The following is a 16977-nucleotide window of genomic DNA, read 5'->3' on the forward strand; positions in this document are numbered from 1 at the left end:
TATGTCATTTGCAGTCTCATAACATACAGTATTATCATAGTCAGTGTAGCAATAGTACATAAATTTAATAATATAGTTGTGCGGCTGGTGTTCTGTGTTTTGTTCCTTCTTTTATACCTAATACAAATGAGTTGCACAGACAATGTAGATAATCAAAGAAGACACAACATTTACTTGAAGTCACCAAAATAATGAAACTAAGAAAATTCTAAATTTTAAAATAAAAGTTTGGGAAAATACATTTGAATTAAATTTAGGTTTTAATTTACATGTATATGTTTTACTCAATCTCCATGCACCCTAAATTCATGTCCTTATATGGCGTTATGTCCAGCGTTCTAGTCCTAGTAAAGCCAGTTATTTTTACATGGATTTGAATGCTAGATCGTGGATACCGGTGTTCTTTGGTGGTTGGGTTTCAATTAACCACACATCTCAGGAATGGTCGAACTGAGACTATACAAGTCTACACTTCATTTACACTCATACATATCATCCTCATTCATCCTCTGAAGTAATACCTGAACGGTAATTCCCAGAGGCTAAGCAGGAAAAAGAAAAAAAAGATTTCTTGGAATGTTTTGAATTTTTAGCTTTTCCCTGGCTTTGTTCCAGTTTCAAAAATTACCTTAAGATGGCCCCAATTTTTTAAATCCAGCGTAAATGCCTCAGTTTTTTTTTAATATAGAGTGCAAAAAATCTCATTGTTTCTTGTTAATATGTACAAGTAATTTTACATTCCCTGATGAACTGTTGGTCAGCCTGACAAAAATTTGTTCGTATCATTAATTTTTTTATGTTATCATATCCATCCTGTTCATGTGTTGAATGTTTTGTAAAAAAATCATTTATATTCATATTTGTCCCATAGAGTTTAGCTAATTAATATATAATCTAATATATAATCAATTTGTATTAAAGAAAATATATATGTATTGAAAATACTTCATTTATTATGTGATTGTTCCATTTTCATTATAAGTAAATTATTACTTGTCAAAGTTTAGAAACCAATTGACACCCAGAGTGGGAATGAATTGTTGGAGTGCAACTGGCTTCCTGCTACCAAAAAAATTCTGTTGTCATACACTAACAACAGAATTAAACTGTTGTTTAATTTTATACTGATATTTTTCTATTGTATTCATAAATTTTTGTTACAATAGCCAATCTATTCTTTTGTTGTATTACTTTATTTGAAAGTTATTGTACATATTGAATTACCAAAGTTGTGATGTACAGTTGAAATGTGCTTAATGGTCAATGTCTTCAATTTAAGTTAATTGAAACTGAACAATTAATACAGTAAATTTTTTTTATAAAGAAGCATTCTTATTATTGTTTCAGACAAGATGTTAGACGTGCACATCAATCTGAGAACTATATTAATATACAACGCTTCTACATGCGATGTTTTGATACATTTGCTGAATTGTGTTCACTTTTCAAAGTTAGTAAGTTAACAAACTTTTAAGGATATATTAGAAAACAAAAGGTTCAATTACAAATTTAATAACAGTAAAACTATAGGACTGAATTCAGTTTTTGGTTTTTAAGTTCAGTATGAGCTTAATTTCCAAATCCAATAAATAATATACCTTACAACTATTCACTTGACTTTCTCTAAAAATTATTTTATACAGAAAAAAATAAAATGGTGCAATTTGATAATATTGAACACTTCTGTCATTCTGGAATAGAATTACATTGCATGACATTACATGAAATCATCACTTACTACAGAATACATCACTACAGAGAGAGTATTTTAATCAAAATCACTATGGAGTACTTACAAAGCTGTTTTTCTGATATGAAGATGCTTCTCAACCTGCAGCCAATAACTAACATGTTTACAATGAACTTTTTTGGTATATAATAAAGCATTTTAGACAACCTTATAACTTAATAAAAATATGTTCAATTTGTTTGTAGACCATATAATTTCAAAAAATTTTTATAGTTCCACTTAATATAAATTGAAAAACTTACTACAGGATAATTGGAAGAACTTCCTTAAAATAAAAAAGAATTGTTAATATTGGGGCATTAGTAAAAAGAAAGGCTTGAACATACTGAATTAAGAACCTGCTCCTTCTTGTTTATTGGCTATCGGCTAAAAAAATTAATGTATTACTTTTAAAAAAATAAGTACATCTACTTTTATAAAACAAGAAACAGAACTGTGGGGAAAGGCCTTACAGTGTTTCCACTACCACTTTTAACCAGTTACAGTAGCCACCACATAATGGCAAGCTTGGATTATCAGCAGACGCATCACTGCTATACTGTTGTTCTCTGAAACATTGGCACACCATAATTAGTCATCTCTTGGTAGCATAAACATGAAGTTGTTGCTTATAGAGGTAAATATCACTTACAACTAGGAGGATTTGGGTCGCTGATATGCAGCCATATATTTGGCTCAGAAAAAATGGTTATGGGAAACTCCACTTTCCTTATTAAACCTGGAAAGTGATACTTACTATTCTTGAGAATGTCTTTTTATTTTTAGGATTGATTTGTAATTTATGTCATCAGCTAACCATGTAAAACATCTTCTGACTGATTGATTATTTAAAGTTAAATGAAAAAATTACTTAAAAATTTATACATTACTTTTCTGATGAATTTTTAAATAGGTGTAATTAAATTGACTGAATTTTATGCATCCTCAATTAATTAATGTAAATGTAAATATAAATAGCAAAAGGTTGTGTACCTAAATATTTTTCAGTTATTACAAAATTGAAATTTGATTTTGATGTGATTTCAAAACAATTGATTGGATACCCATTTACCCTTTCTGATGTATGTTTGTGCACTGATCTGAACAAAACATGAATTTATTTATGCCTGATTTTTAATTCTAATATTCTTGTTTTAAATTTTAATATTGACTGATTCTTTGAACTAAGTAATACCAGATTAGTCTTCTTAATTAATTTATCACTTTTTTATCTTCCTATTAAAAAAAAAAGATAATGACAAAAACATACAAAAGGTTTTTTTTACAATGTAATACTACTGACACCTATCTTGTCATTTGTTGTTATTTTTTATTTTTTAACTAAAGTGTTCTTTAAGCAACAGCTTTGAAATTAAACAAATAAAAATTAATTTGAAGAAAGCAGTTTTTAAAGAAGTTTGGTTAGATTTTAGAATTGTTACTTTATAGAAAAAACTTTATAGGAGAACTCTTTAATATTCAAACTTTTTTGTTGATTTCAAACTTTTGTTGAAGAAAAATGTGTTTACACCATTACTTAATTTGGAAACTAAAAACTAACAAACAAATAATACTGTTATTTTATAATTCTGCAACTTTGTGCAGCAATTAGATAATGTTTGAGTATATTTGCATGATAATTGAAGAATCTGACAAAGTGCTAGATTAATGTAACATCAACACAGATATCAACATGATGCTACTGCTATTTACTGGTATATGATGTCACCATTTTTTATTGCATTTTATCCAAAGTATTCTTATTATTTCTATTTTTAAAATGCCTCTTTGTCTTTGTATATCATACACAGATGAAGGTGTTACTGTCTGTTTAAAGAATTTGAGAACCAAACAAGGACACAATATGGGTAAGAATTATACTTTCCTTAATACTTTTATACTTGTAGCAGTTGTGCAAAACTGTAGTTAAAGTTTAACAAGTTTGCACCAAGTTTGACCTCTCTTACTCAAGAAATATATTTTGAAATATTATAGAAATAAAATTAGAAAACAGAAAATAAATTATTTTGTTATAACTTTTTCAATAGATTCAATTTTATCAAAATTATGTTTTAATGAGTACATCATTAAGCAATGTTTGCTGTTGGTAGTGTCTGTTGAAAAAATACTGTTTATTTATTTTTAGGTTGATAAAGATGAAGATGGTGCAAGAAATGAGGATCCTAGTTTAAAAATGGAATTTATATATGCTGTTCATGATTCATTAAAAGCAATGGTATGTCAGCTAACCATAAATAATAAGAAAAATTATCTATTTTATTTTTATTAAAACTGCATTTTTAATAAAAATATTTTTTTTATAATAGAGGTTGCTTTAATAGTCTTCCAAAAGTGAATGAATACAAAATTGATATATTTATTTATATTTAATTTCATAATTTTAATACTGAACTGTCTCATCACAGGCTGTTAAGTTTTATTATAGTTTAGCAATCAAGTAATTGTTATCAGAAGAACATACCTGTTCATCACCAAGTATTGTTGTAAAAATATACCTGATTTTGAAATATATATATATACAGGTATCCCACAAAGAAACAGAGAAACTTTCAGAACATGTTCTGCTGGTAAAAATAATAACATAAGTCTGGAAATACTTTGTTTTCGAGTTATGGTTAGTGAAAGATTTCACCCTGACTTCAGTTCTTCTAATAAAAAGAAGTCCTACTATAATTTTTGGGACCCAAATTAAGAAATAAAGTTGACAGTGTCTTATGTAATTTGAGCTAGGAAATAGGATAAAACAGTCCCAGAATTGTAACTCGAGTAGTTTTTAAGATATTCAATGAAAAGCACAAAATCTGGTATTGAAAAACAATTTTTTTTTATGTTTGTAGTACAATAGATTTGTTAAATGACCAATAAATGTGGAAGATTTAGTAAGAAAACTAGTAGAGAATTTAATTTTGAGAAAATTAATGTAAATACAACCAATAAATAGTAAATAAAAACGTTTAAAATTGTTTTTTTATTGAAGCAAAACAAATGAAAAATAGACAGAAAATCATATTATTCTTCCTGTACTTAATAAACATTCTTTCTAAAGCGTTTTTTTTTGTTTAACTTTTTTTGGTGTATTAGCATTTATGAACGAATGGGTCATTTCCAACATGTTCATTTTTTCTCCTGAATGCCAAGTAAATCATGTTAATGAACATCATGTGATTCAACATATTCAGTGTAGCCCAGGCACTAATACAAGGTGAATTTAATATTGTGCTGGTTTGTCAAAAAACAAAGTCTGGCACATCCTACAGAAAGAAAATTTTTATCCTTTCTGTTTGCAGAAGATTCCAAATTTGCAGCCAACAGATTATCTCCAGAGATTAAACTTGTGTCACTGGCTTCTAGACATTGCTGTAAAGATAAATTCAATTTTAATTACTGATGAAACCACTTTTATCAGAAAAGAAGTCTCTAATTCTAAAAATAGTCATTTATGGAACAAAGACAATCCACATGGCACTGTGAAAATTAGTTTCCAACATTTGGAAAAATGTGATTTCACATTAATTTTTGATGTGGCATTACGTATAACAATATTCTGGGACCATTTGTTTTCTATGAAAACCTAATGGGAGATGCATACATTCATTTCTTGAAAAATAATTTGCCAGCTGGATAAATAATTTGGGAGATGTACAGACTAGATTGCAAATGAATTTTTAGCACGATGGTGCAATGTCACATTCTTCTTTAACAGCTAGAAATAAGCTGAATGCTAATTTCTTTAACTGGATTCTATGTGGTGGACTAATCAATTGGCCATCACGACCATCTGACTTACCACCACTAGATTACTTCATTGGGGGCCATATGAAAAAGATAGTATACTAACAAAAAGTTAATACTAAAGAAGAGTTACTCATTTAATACAAAATGCTATTGAATTTATAAGAAATAATCCTGAAATAATACAGAAAGCCAGTGGAATATTTTACGTCGGGCAGAATGCTGTCAATATTGTGAAGAAGGGGCAAATGTTGAGTAGAATGCTGTGTGTATTGTGAAGGAGAGACACTGTAACTGAGATTTGTTATTCTGTTACCAATTATAATTTCATGTATTTTATTTTTTTGTTATGCTATATTAAGAATAACGTTTGTTAGGTACAGAAAGAATAATACTATCTATGTTTCATCTGTTTTGCCTCAATAAAAAACCGATTTTTACAATTTTTTATTGTCTATATTTACATTAATTTTCTCAGAATTAAATTCTCTACTAGTTTTGTTAGCAAATATTTAACATTTATTGATCATTTAATAAATCTATTGTATTACAAATCAAAAAAAAACTGGTTTTTTTAACACTGAATTTTATGTTTTACATCGGATATCTTAAAAAACTACTTGAGTTACAGTTCTGGGACCTCAAATTACATAAGAAACCACCAACTTTACTCCTTAATTTTTGTTCCCAACATTATAGTAGGGCTTTTTTTTATTAGAAGAGCTGAAATCCAGGTGAAATTTTTTGCTAAATGTAAATTGAAAGAAGTGTTTCCAGACCTACGTTTATATGAGCTTTTTTCATTATTTTCACCAGTATAACATGTCCTGAAAGTTCTTTTGTTTCTTTATGGGATAGTCTGTATATATACATGAACATATACTGTAAATACATTTTTCAGAATTTACAAATATACAAATCATTGAAAATAGCAGACATATTGTTATTTTTAATATAAAATTGAACTTCTGTAATAAACAAAATTATGTAATAAAAATGTTTTTACAAAACTTTCTTCAAAAGTTGTCAGTCATCTTTCCAATCGGTGATTGATGCAACTGTTATTTTTATAGACGTATTATTCACAGAAGTTTATTTATTTTTTATGCATAAAAATTTGTTAGATAATATTTAAAGGTAAAAATATGAAATTTATTAGAATGTGAAATGTAAGTAGATTTTATTAGAGATTCTTGTTTCTCAACAACTTTCTAACTGTCTTCCAAGATATTTTTTAAATATTTAAAAGTCTTGTAGAATTTGTTTTAAATTAAGCATCTTTGATGAGGATACTCTGATTGAAAAAAATGTGTAAACTGTAATTAGAATTTGATTTCTGTATTTTGTGTGGATGATATAACAACAAATGGTTTTCATTGGTTAAACAGTGTGAACTTTCAAAATACTGAAATTTTTTCATTGAAAAAAAAGTAAAGCTAATTAGTTGTACTTTCTTGAGTAGAATTACTACTGTTTTTTTTTCCGCCTATATGATTAGAAAACCCCTAATTTAAAATTTGATAGAAACAAAATATGAAAAGAACAAATACAGCATAAACCAAGTACATTATTTCATCTTCTAAAGAAGTTACTATTAATACGGTCTGAAAGCCCCTTTATAAGAAAATTTTACTATTTTAAAAGCGAGTGGTTTTATATTTAAGTTAGTAGTTTTAAGATGGTTTTCATTTTTTTATTTAATTAAAATGGTTTCATTTTTATGTTATAACCTTTTTATGATGTAATCTTTATAAAAATGTTTATTATAAACAAATCATTACTTTGTTTCAGCCATCAGTCATTCATAAAACAGTACTTAAATCAATTATTAATGCACTTCTTGAAGAAAATCGTATGTAAGTGTAATTTACAATTTAAAAGTATTTATTGTAATTACTGGATGCATAAATATTAATATTAAAAAAAATATACCCTATATTTATCACTTCTCAATATTAGTAATATATTATATAGTAATTTAAATTCTTATTACTTGAATATAATATTTTGTGTATTGCATACGTAGCATATATTTAATGTATGGACTGTACAGCATTTAACTAAATTCATACAGCTTGATCATGTACTATAATGCTTTTTTTATCAGAAATAATTTTAGAAATTTTATAAGCTCAATGGCTATAGACATCTTAAAATTAAAAATTTCCAAGTCCAGCTAGTCAAGGAACTAAACAATATCAAGCATCAAAAATAAATATCAGGTTATTTTTTGCCCATTCTTTCTAGTGTTTTTGAGTAAAGCTGAGTATGATTTGAGGATTTTCAAATTTTTATTTGGATGATTATCCTAAGTAAAAAATGCTGAAGTTTATAATTTCATTGTAATTAAAATTTATTTAATTGTGATGACTTGTATCGACGGAATAAATTATCTCATTTTCCTTTAAAATAATTGATAAATTTCACGGTATCTGCTGGTTGATCTTATTTTTATATCCTCCTTGTCATTTGGCTGATTACCTAAAATATATAAATCATTAAATAATTTAGGTAAAGTATAGAGAACTAAAGGAACACTAAAAGATCATCATCAAGACAAATTGTTGGTAGACCATAATATTGCATCTAACTGATTTTTTTTGATTCCGTTTACAGTAATGAAGATATAAAGATTTTAAGACAAAGATTTTATTGTTTCTTCAATGTGTTTTATTTATTTCAGTTGTAGGATTTAAATGAATAAGAGAGACTCTGGTAAACTAGAGATAGACACCGCACTGCCTGCTGTTGGGTAGCATTGAACAAAGATGTTTCAATACCAGCAAAAATCGATGGAATATATGAATATTTCAATATTCATATATTCATATATATATATATATATATATATATATATATATATATATATATATATAAATATATTATTTGAATATTCAAAAAAAAACTAATTAGTGAGATAATTTGGGAAGTGATTCTAGAGATTGAAAAAAGGAAAAAAGTACATATAAATCTATGTCTGAAAACGCTTTTTTATAGAGTTACAGCTACCAAAAGCTATGGCCAGATTTCAGTCCCTCAAAGAAATGAGGTAATACTGATAATTTTAAGCCGTTACATAAGGGGCAAAGTTGATAGTTTCTTATATTCTTCGATCTGAAAAATCGAATAAAACGGATCCCAGAACTACATCTCTCGTAGTTTTCATTATATCAAATGTAAAATAGAAAAGTTCGGTGATGAAAAACACATTTTTAGGTTTGAAGTAGAATAACTTTGTTAAATAATTAATAAATGCGTAAATTTTATTTTCAGAACTTATAGGAAATTTAATTCAGAGAAAATTGATATAATGAAGTCCATAAAAAACAAATAGCAGTAGGAAGTAACTGTAGTCATGACTACATTTGACAGTAGTCATTGCTAACAGTAGTCAATTAACCATAGTCATGACTACTCATGAGTAATTTTCGCCCACAAGATCTTGGTTCCCCAACGTTTATCATGAGTCGGCTGAAGGTACTTACAGCTTTCGTTGGCAGCCCGCTGAATCTGCTCCTTGAAAATAAGTTTTCTATCAATCATGATGTTGAGCTATTTCACTGCTGGCTTTTTCTTCACCATCAGCTCACCTACTTGCACAGACAGAATGGTCTCTATCACCCTCTTGGTGGGGACCATAATCTCAGTTTTGCTAAGAGCCAAGGTCAGGCCGTGTTCGGTCATCCACATAGCACATCACTTACTTGGCTTAACTTTAGTTGTGCTAGTTTGATTTAAAGTGCCTCGATAAGCACTGCATCGTCAATCGTCATCTGCATATCCAACTAAAAGGATCTTTCCGAATTCTCCAACCTTAGTAATGTTCCAAAAATCAAGTCTGAGAGTGGAACCTTGTGCCACTCCTGATGAGACCATTATTTCATGTGTTCCCGTCATTGTCTTGTACACCAAGGCACAGTTGCTTGGGTAATTGTCTTTTATCCTGACAAGGTACTGTGGTGCATGGATTGTCTATTCAAAAGCCCCAAACATATCACTCCTTCTTGCAGTATTAGATGCTTTTTTGTTTAGTATTACCAGGAGGACTATGCATTGTGATCTTCCGCAAGCCACATCCTTCTCTGTCTCTTAGCGGACCACTGAGCACTTAGCATCCACTGAGGAGCGGCCTGTCTGAAAGCCATAATGTCTCGACGTTAGACCTCCACTTCCTCCATTGCCAAATGCAGTGTTGCTATCAGAAGTTTCTCTAATAATTTTCCTGCTGTGTCAAGCATACACAGTGGGCAATTAGAGGATATGAGTACTCTGCATACCCTTTACCGTTCTGGATCAGCACCAGATGTGCAACCTTCCATCTGGCGCTGAAGATTCCAGTCTTAGGCAAGCATTGTACACGTCCAATAGCAGATGCAAGTCATCTATTTTTTTTTTTTTAGGCAGCACCACACCAACTTAAGGACCACTCCAGGCACTCTGTCAAGTCCCAGTGCCTTTTGGTTTCTCAGTGATTGTAGAATTACCTCTAGCTCTTCCAACATGAAGGACACAAATCTCCCCACCTAACTGAAATCACGAAACCACCAAACTGAAATCACCCAGTGCGTACTGGGTGAGTTGGGAATAATGCCTTTACGATATGACTTTCTTCATCTTTGTGAAATGACTGACGATTGTAAGACCCCCAGTCTCTGGTTTACTATTTTGAAAACCAGTCCCCATGGATCTCTGTAGACCAGCTGCGGGCTTTGCTCCTACTTATGGTTTAACAGAGTAGTTTCTTCATCTGCATCCTGATGATATGCTCCGTTGATTTGGTATTCGCATCTAGCTGATTATTTACCTGTTGTGCGGCTCTTTGTACTTGAATCTACTCGGCATTCTCATCCTAGCAATCTTCAATACACATAAGATTTCTGATATCGAGGGATTTTGTGCAGCATAGAGGCATGAGACAATTAGCAGTTCTGTTGTTGAAGCCACCAAATTTTCAACATTGGCTACAGTGTCACTTACTGTTTCCTCAATGGCCGTCATTTCCAAGGAGATCTTATTTTGAATTTCTCCTCATCAGTTTTTTTTTAGTATAGGGCAGCCAGCCCTTTCTTGCTGCGGTAATCCCGAAGAGAATTTAATGGTAGTTGCTGCTCGTGTAGCATTTCAGCACTCTCCACTCCACCCCTTGACAAGTGTTGATACTCTATTAGAGGAGAAGGCGATAACAGGGATTGTTTCTGATTATTCTGGGCAGCGAAAGGTTGATATATTGCTGACATTCAGGACTCTGAGACCATTTATAACCCCCATTTCAAGGGGGTTGTTGCATTGCATATCCAACTTTATGCCCTTAGAGTTTACATCTCTGGCTACCACCACCTCGCCTGAAGCTGCAAGGATTGTGTCCTCCAGAGTATCAACTTTTCGGCAAAAGTTTTCTCTGGTGTCACTGGGGATGAGATAGGCACTGAAACAGTTACCCTTCCACAATAAATCCGTTACTGTCACCGACTCTTGTCTTCCAAATAGCCTTAATCTCCACTTTTGCATCCTTCAGTGTAAGTTCTTTCCAGATTTGGTCAGAATCTGAGCATAGGTCTTCTCTTTAGAGGTCTTAATGAGCAGAAACTCAAGTACAGGTTTCTTAACTCCAGGTTTGTGTTTAATTTAATGACCGCTAGGGGTGTGTCATGTCTCATTCTTTTACACCATTGGCTTCAGGTCAGTTTTTCGCTGCATTTCTCCCTTCTTTTTATTTTTTTTTGGACCAACCTCTATTCAGGCCTGAGAGCCCTGGTGTAAAAATGGTTACTGTTCCTGTAGTGACTTTTACACTAAGTTCATTTTTTTTTTTTAAATGTGAAGGGCACAAATGTCCTTTGCATCAGTATCAGTAGTATCAGCTCCTTTGCCTCTTTTCCGCTCACTGGTGTTTGTGGAGTATCATCTCTTAGATCTTCACTCCCTTCTAGCCCATTCTAAAGCCCGTGTTTTATATCTTCGGAGATATTCATTTGCCTTGCTATGGCCACCTTCATTCACACCAAAATTTCTTTGCACCTTCGCAGATATTCTTTGTATTTTGTGATAAAACTCTCCGTAGTATGTTTTTGCTACAGAGTCTCAGGCCATCTTCGAATTCAGTGCCTTTGTGTCTCCAGGTATGAGGGATGATCACATCCGCAGCAACCTGCATGACTAGGAATGGTTATGACATGAGACTGGGGATAATTCATCCGCTCTGACTGGCTACCTTTACCCTCCAGCATTAAGAAAGGAGAAGCTTCTCCTCATCTGCCATCAGAACCGTTGATTGGGTGTCATCCTGTAATCCTAGGCAGGAGCCCTTACAGGGAGCTACAACCCGAGCCAGGTGGATCAAGGTAATCCTGGGGAGGGGTCCTTCCTCTCCCCATTTTCTCATTACTTGTGAGATGAGTTAGCAACGGGCTGAGGACGGCAGTGGCGGGATTGATAACAATAGCATAAATAAATGTTTTCTTTTCAACTTTGTAATATTTAAATGAATAACAATGTAGACTGACTGGTAACTCAGATGATCAGGCATTTCAAATTTTAAAAATATCTTACTTTTTTTATTACAGTTGATCGTAATCTGTGATTTATTTCCTATTGATTATACAGAGCTACAGAATTTTATCAATTGTGTAAAATAAGAAATTGTGCTATAAGAAATAAGATATTGCTGAGGTGATGTCATGTATAATTCTGAAATACCTAGAAAGCAAATAATAGACCAAGCATTAAGTTTAATCTATTTGCCTTGTTTGAAAGATGAGTAGACCCTAAACAATTAAAAATAATCTAAATTTAATAATTGTGGGTATATGATGAAATGGAGCCAGAAAATTATAGATTTATGAGTCTGCTTCCATTTTTCTCAAAGAAACATTGGATGGATATGTTCAATAGTGTAGAATTTTATCTGAATGAAAATAATATATTATTAGCAGAATAGCATGGATTCAGAGAAAGAGAAAAATCCATTATTAACTTTAGCAGGTTAAAGTAACTTTAGCGTTGGTAGAAAAGATTATTGGTACAATGGGTTCTAGAGAAAAGAGTATATTAATATTCATAAATCTCAGAAAACTTTTTAGTGTGTGAATTTTTTACAATTTCTACAAGAATTTATTCGTATGTGCAACAGGTGACTTAGATTGTATCTTATAGATAGGTAACAACGTGTAGAAATAAAACAAGAGACAAAAAGAGTAATAAGAAATAATTGGGCATAGTTTGTCAAGGTATTAGCTTGAAAACCACAAGTTCAATGCTAGGTCCAGCTTTATTTTTTATAATTTATCAGTGAAATACCAACAGTTTTCAAAATGTAATGTTCATTTAAATGCTTAATTCAGGTAATAAAGAGATTAATTGTATAAGTTTCATACTAACCTTTTTAATATATTCTTATTTATTTTTATGTTTAGATTGTATAAAAAGGACTGTGTTCGTGCCTTATTTATTTTAATACAGAATCCTGTATTCACTTCACAATCTTCATACACGATTTTTGCTCATCTTATGCGACAGATTGTAAGTTTACCAACTGTAGATCATCAGCTTCTTGTCAATTGGTTTAAAATGTAAGTTACAAGATATTCGATTGTAACACACATATATATATATATATATATATATATATATATATGTGTGTCTGTGCATGCTTGTATATGTGGTTCTTTTTGTAGGTGAACATGTGCTCATGAAGTATAATTATTTCATTTTTTTTAAAGAGATTATGCTGTTGTGTTATTATGGAGCCTGGCAAGCAATTCTTTCAATTTTGTGGTACCATTGGATTTAGAAGAAGCACTTTCTTAAAAAATGTTCTCAACAAATAACACTATACAAATATGACTTAAAGAAGGTGTTTTGATTAATTTCAAGGTGTTGACAAAAAAAATTTTGACAGGATTTTTACATACTTTTTGATTTCTAATATGTTTTCTTTTTTATTTGAAAATGCATTTTTTTAAAAATAAAAATCTTTGTAACAGGAATTAAACACACTAATTTGTTTTTAAATTGAAATTTTCATTGCCATTAATGAAAAATTTAAATACAGTATAGTAATATGTTGGAAATAAATTAAATTAGTATCGTTTGAAAATCACTTCAACATCAAAAACACTTACAGACTTCTCAGAAAAACGTTTTTAAATTTTTATTAAATATAATCCTGATGCTAAATATTTTCATCTACTACTACTTCTTTCTTTTTCCTGTTTAGCCTCCGGTAACTATCATTTAGATAATACTTCAGAGGATGAATGAGGATGATATGTATGAGTGTAAATGAAATGTAGTCTTGTACATTCTCAGTTCGACCAATCCTGAGATGTATGGTTAATTGAAACCCAACCACCAAAGAACACCGGTATCCACGATCTAGCATGCAAATCCATGTAAAAATAACTGGCTTTACTAGGACTTGAACGCTGGAACTCTCGGCTTCCAAATCAGCTGATTTGGGAAGACGTGTTCACCACTAGACCAACCCGGTGGGTGGGTCATCTACTACTACTAGTTTTTTTGAATTTTTTTGAGTATTGTGAAGCTTCTCAACCATTCTAAAGTTGCTAGAGTTCAGGTTTAAACATTGTGATAAATGGGTAAACATTTTCTATTTGAAGTAATATAATAAAATCAATGCAAAGTACATTGATTTTTGCACACCAAACACAGAAACAATGTATTTCATATCCCATTCTGTATCTTCCATACATAAAAAAATATTTACGTAACATTTAATTTATATATATTTAAAAATATTTTTATTTGAAGATCAGTAGGTTTTTATTTTAACAAAAATTTGAAGAATTTAGTTCAAAATTAAAATAATACTTAATGAAATATGTAATAACGTATAAACTAAAAACACTTTTTAAACATAATTTATGTAAATATTAAATGCATAATAGTGTTTTTCTCTTTTAAATTAATGCAAAATTTCAAATTGTTTTAATTTTAAAATTAAATTAAGAGTATAGATTTGCAGTTCCATAACAATTTGCATTTTTTTAAGTAATATTATTATTACAAATTATGTGAGGTTATAAATAAAGAATAATAAAAAATATTTTTTATTAATTTTATTATAAATATAACAAATACATAGAAATTAAAACTATTTACAACAATATTCAACTTTGTAACGAACAGGTTTAGTTCCTATAAAAAAAAATTTTCTTCAGAATATTGAAATGAAATTTATTTAATGTGTAACTGTTTTGTGTTTTTTCTGGTTTGCAAAAGTTGGCTGTAAAATAAACATAAAAGCATAAAATAATATTTTAAAATATAACTTTAAAAGATGTTTTACACAAAATAAAATTTTCTTTTTAATTACAATTTTGTAAGGTTGTAAGAGGAAGAATGAAAAGGAAAACTGTATATGAGGATATATAACACGTGACGGGCTTTGTTTTAGATCATTTTATTATAAGTTACTTATATTAATTACTAGGTAATGTATTAATTATATTATATTCATGTTAATTATGTAGTTGTATTTGATCTTTTTGTGGTAATTCCAAAACAGATAGATATCCACTGAAGTATTGCCGGATCACTTCTTGCCCCTTTTTTCTGAACGATTTAATGCCTATCAGGATTCTTTTTGGTGAAAATAAAAATTTAATTTAATTAAATGTGCAAAAGTAAGTCCCTGTGATGATGAAAATAAGTTTTTAACTATATTTAATAATTATGTTAACTATTATTGCATTTTTTATTAAAATTTAATAATTTATGATTTTTCATTTTAATTGCTATATTAAAATTCTAAATTGTGTGTGTGTGTGTGTGTGTGTGTGTGTGTGTATGTGTGTGATAATGGTAGGCAATAGTGATTAAATATATAAAGAATGTACATAAATATCAATTCAATTCAATGCGTATACTTCCAATAAGGTAATTTACTTCTCAAACCATAACACTGAAAACATCTGCTCCGGTGTAAAACTTTGTTTTACATTGTATAAATAGTATTTCTAGTGTATAACATGACTGAAAACAGATTTTTTCATTGTAGTGGTTTGAGAAGTAAGTTACTAATGTTTGTGTACATTTTAATTGGTGTTGTCTGCTGTAATCATTATTAATCAGTAAATGCAAGTAGGGAAACAGTATCTAATGTTATTTAACTTCAGTGATCTATGTTAAAGAACAGGAAACTTTATTTATTTATTTTAATATTCATTATAATAGAAAGAACAACTAAAGTTAAACAAACAGAATGATGGCAATCTTAGTCAGAGTATTTTAATAAGCTCTACTTAATATTTTAAGTAGTAGATCTACATCTATTACTTTAATTTTCAAATTGATATTTCTTTGTTTCTTGTTTAAAAGGTTTTTATAAAAACTAAAGGACAAATAGTTGATGAAAAACAAGACCAAATGTGAACTAATTTTATTTTTTATTTTATAATAATTAATTCACCATATAAGCTTAAAGCTTGTGCATGGAAATATGAAATTGAAATTTTGTACCATACAAAAAATGCTACGGGACCTCCGGATGAAAGGCCGAGACGCTACCACCCTGTCACAGAGATCGGCAATTATTTTATTATTTAAATATGATTACAGAAAATAAAGTTTTTATTTCTTTGCTACCTGTATTCTAAGAATATAATTATAGTTTTTAATCACTGAAATAAATTTTATTGTCTGACTTTCATGTATGTAAAGGTATACTAATAATTTTTATAAGACAAATTTATAAAATTTGATTCCAGTTTATTAGTGTTTAAAAATTAAATTGTGTAATTATTTATACTTTTTAAATTTTAATTAATTATAAATAAAATATTATTATTTACAATTAAGTGCAAAAAGAAACAGACTTTATGATTTTTGTTAGTGTAAAACACAAAAAAGTGCTATTCAAATATTATTTTTTAATATTAGAAAATTACTACTATGATAATTGAAAAAAAAATATTTTACATACGTTTTTCTCAATGAAGCACTCAGGTTTCTTTTTCTTAAAATATGATCGTATTTCTCAGTTCAGGCGTGCGATGATGTGATGGTTTTATGATTTTATTTGATGCTGATGTAGTTGAGGCTGATGTAGTTGAGGCTGATGTTGCTGGTTCTGCTGGTGTTGCTGGTTCTGCTGTTGTTGTGGTTGCTGGTGTTGTTGATCTTGATGCTGCATAGATTTTAGTTCATTTTGTAATACATCTATTTCATTGCTGACCATACTAACTAACGCAGCGTATTCAGCAGAGTTAATATTATTATTTTTAGCGCAGTCTTCAATTCTTTTCATTTTTTTTTCTTCATGGTTCATTAATTCTTGCATAACAGTTTTATCTAAATGAAGACTTGAAAGATTTTCCATACTACATTCGGATTCATGTTTATGTTGATTATTTTCATTAATATTTATATTTTCCGACATTCTTGCTCTTGCGGGTCCAAAATTTATTTGTGGAGCATCAAATATAAATGGAGTTTGTAAAAGACCTTCACCTGCATTATAAACTGCTTTTCCACTA

General features: G+C 29.8%; 1 protein-coding gene across 1 annotated transcript in view; it reads left to right on the top strand.

Annotated features, from left to right (window-relative positions):
• The window catches only part of LOC142325450 (putative E3 ubiquitin-protein ligase HECTD2), a 91547-nt gene that overhangs the window by 40332 nt on the left and 34238 nt on the right, over window positions 1–16977 (top strand). The window contains exons 6-9 of the mRNA XM_075367226.1: window positions 1348–1450; window positions 3876–3965; window positions 7274–7338; window positions 12895–13050. Of these exons, the coding sequence (XP_075223341.1) occupies window positions 1348–1450; window positions 3876–3965; window positions 7274–7338; window positions 12895–13050 (414 nt within the window). The remainder of the gene's footprint in view (window positions 1–1347; window positions 1451–3875; window positions 3966–7273; window positions 7339–12894; window positions 13051–16977) is intronic.

Source organism: Lycorma delicatula, chromosome 5 (assembly GCF_047948215.1).
Source record: "Lycorma delicatula isolate Av1 chromosome 5, ASM4794821v1, whole genome shotgun sequence".
Taxonomy (NCBI): domain Eukaryota; kingdom Metazoa; phylum Arthropoda; class Insecta; order Hemiptera; family Fulgoridae; genus Lycorma; species Lycorma delicatula.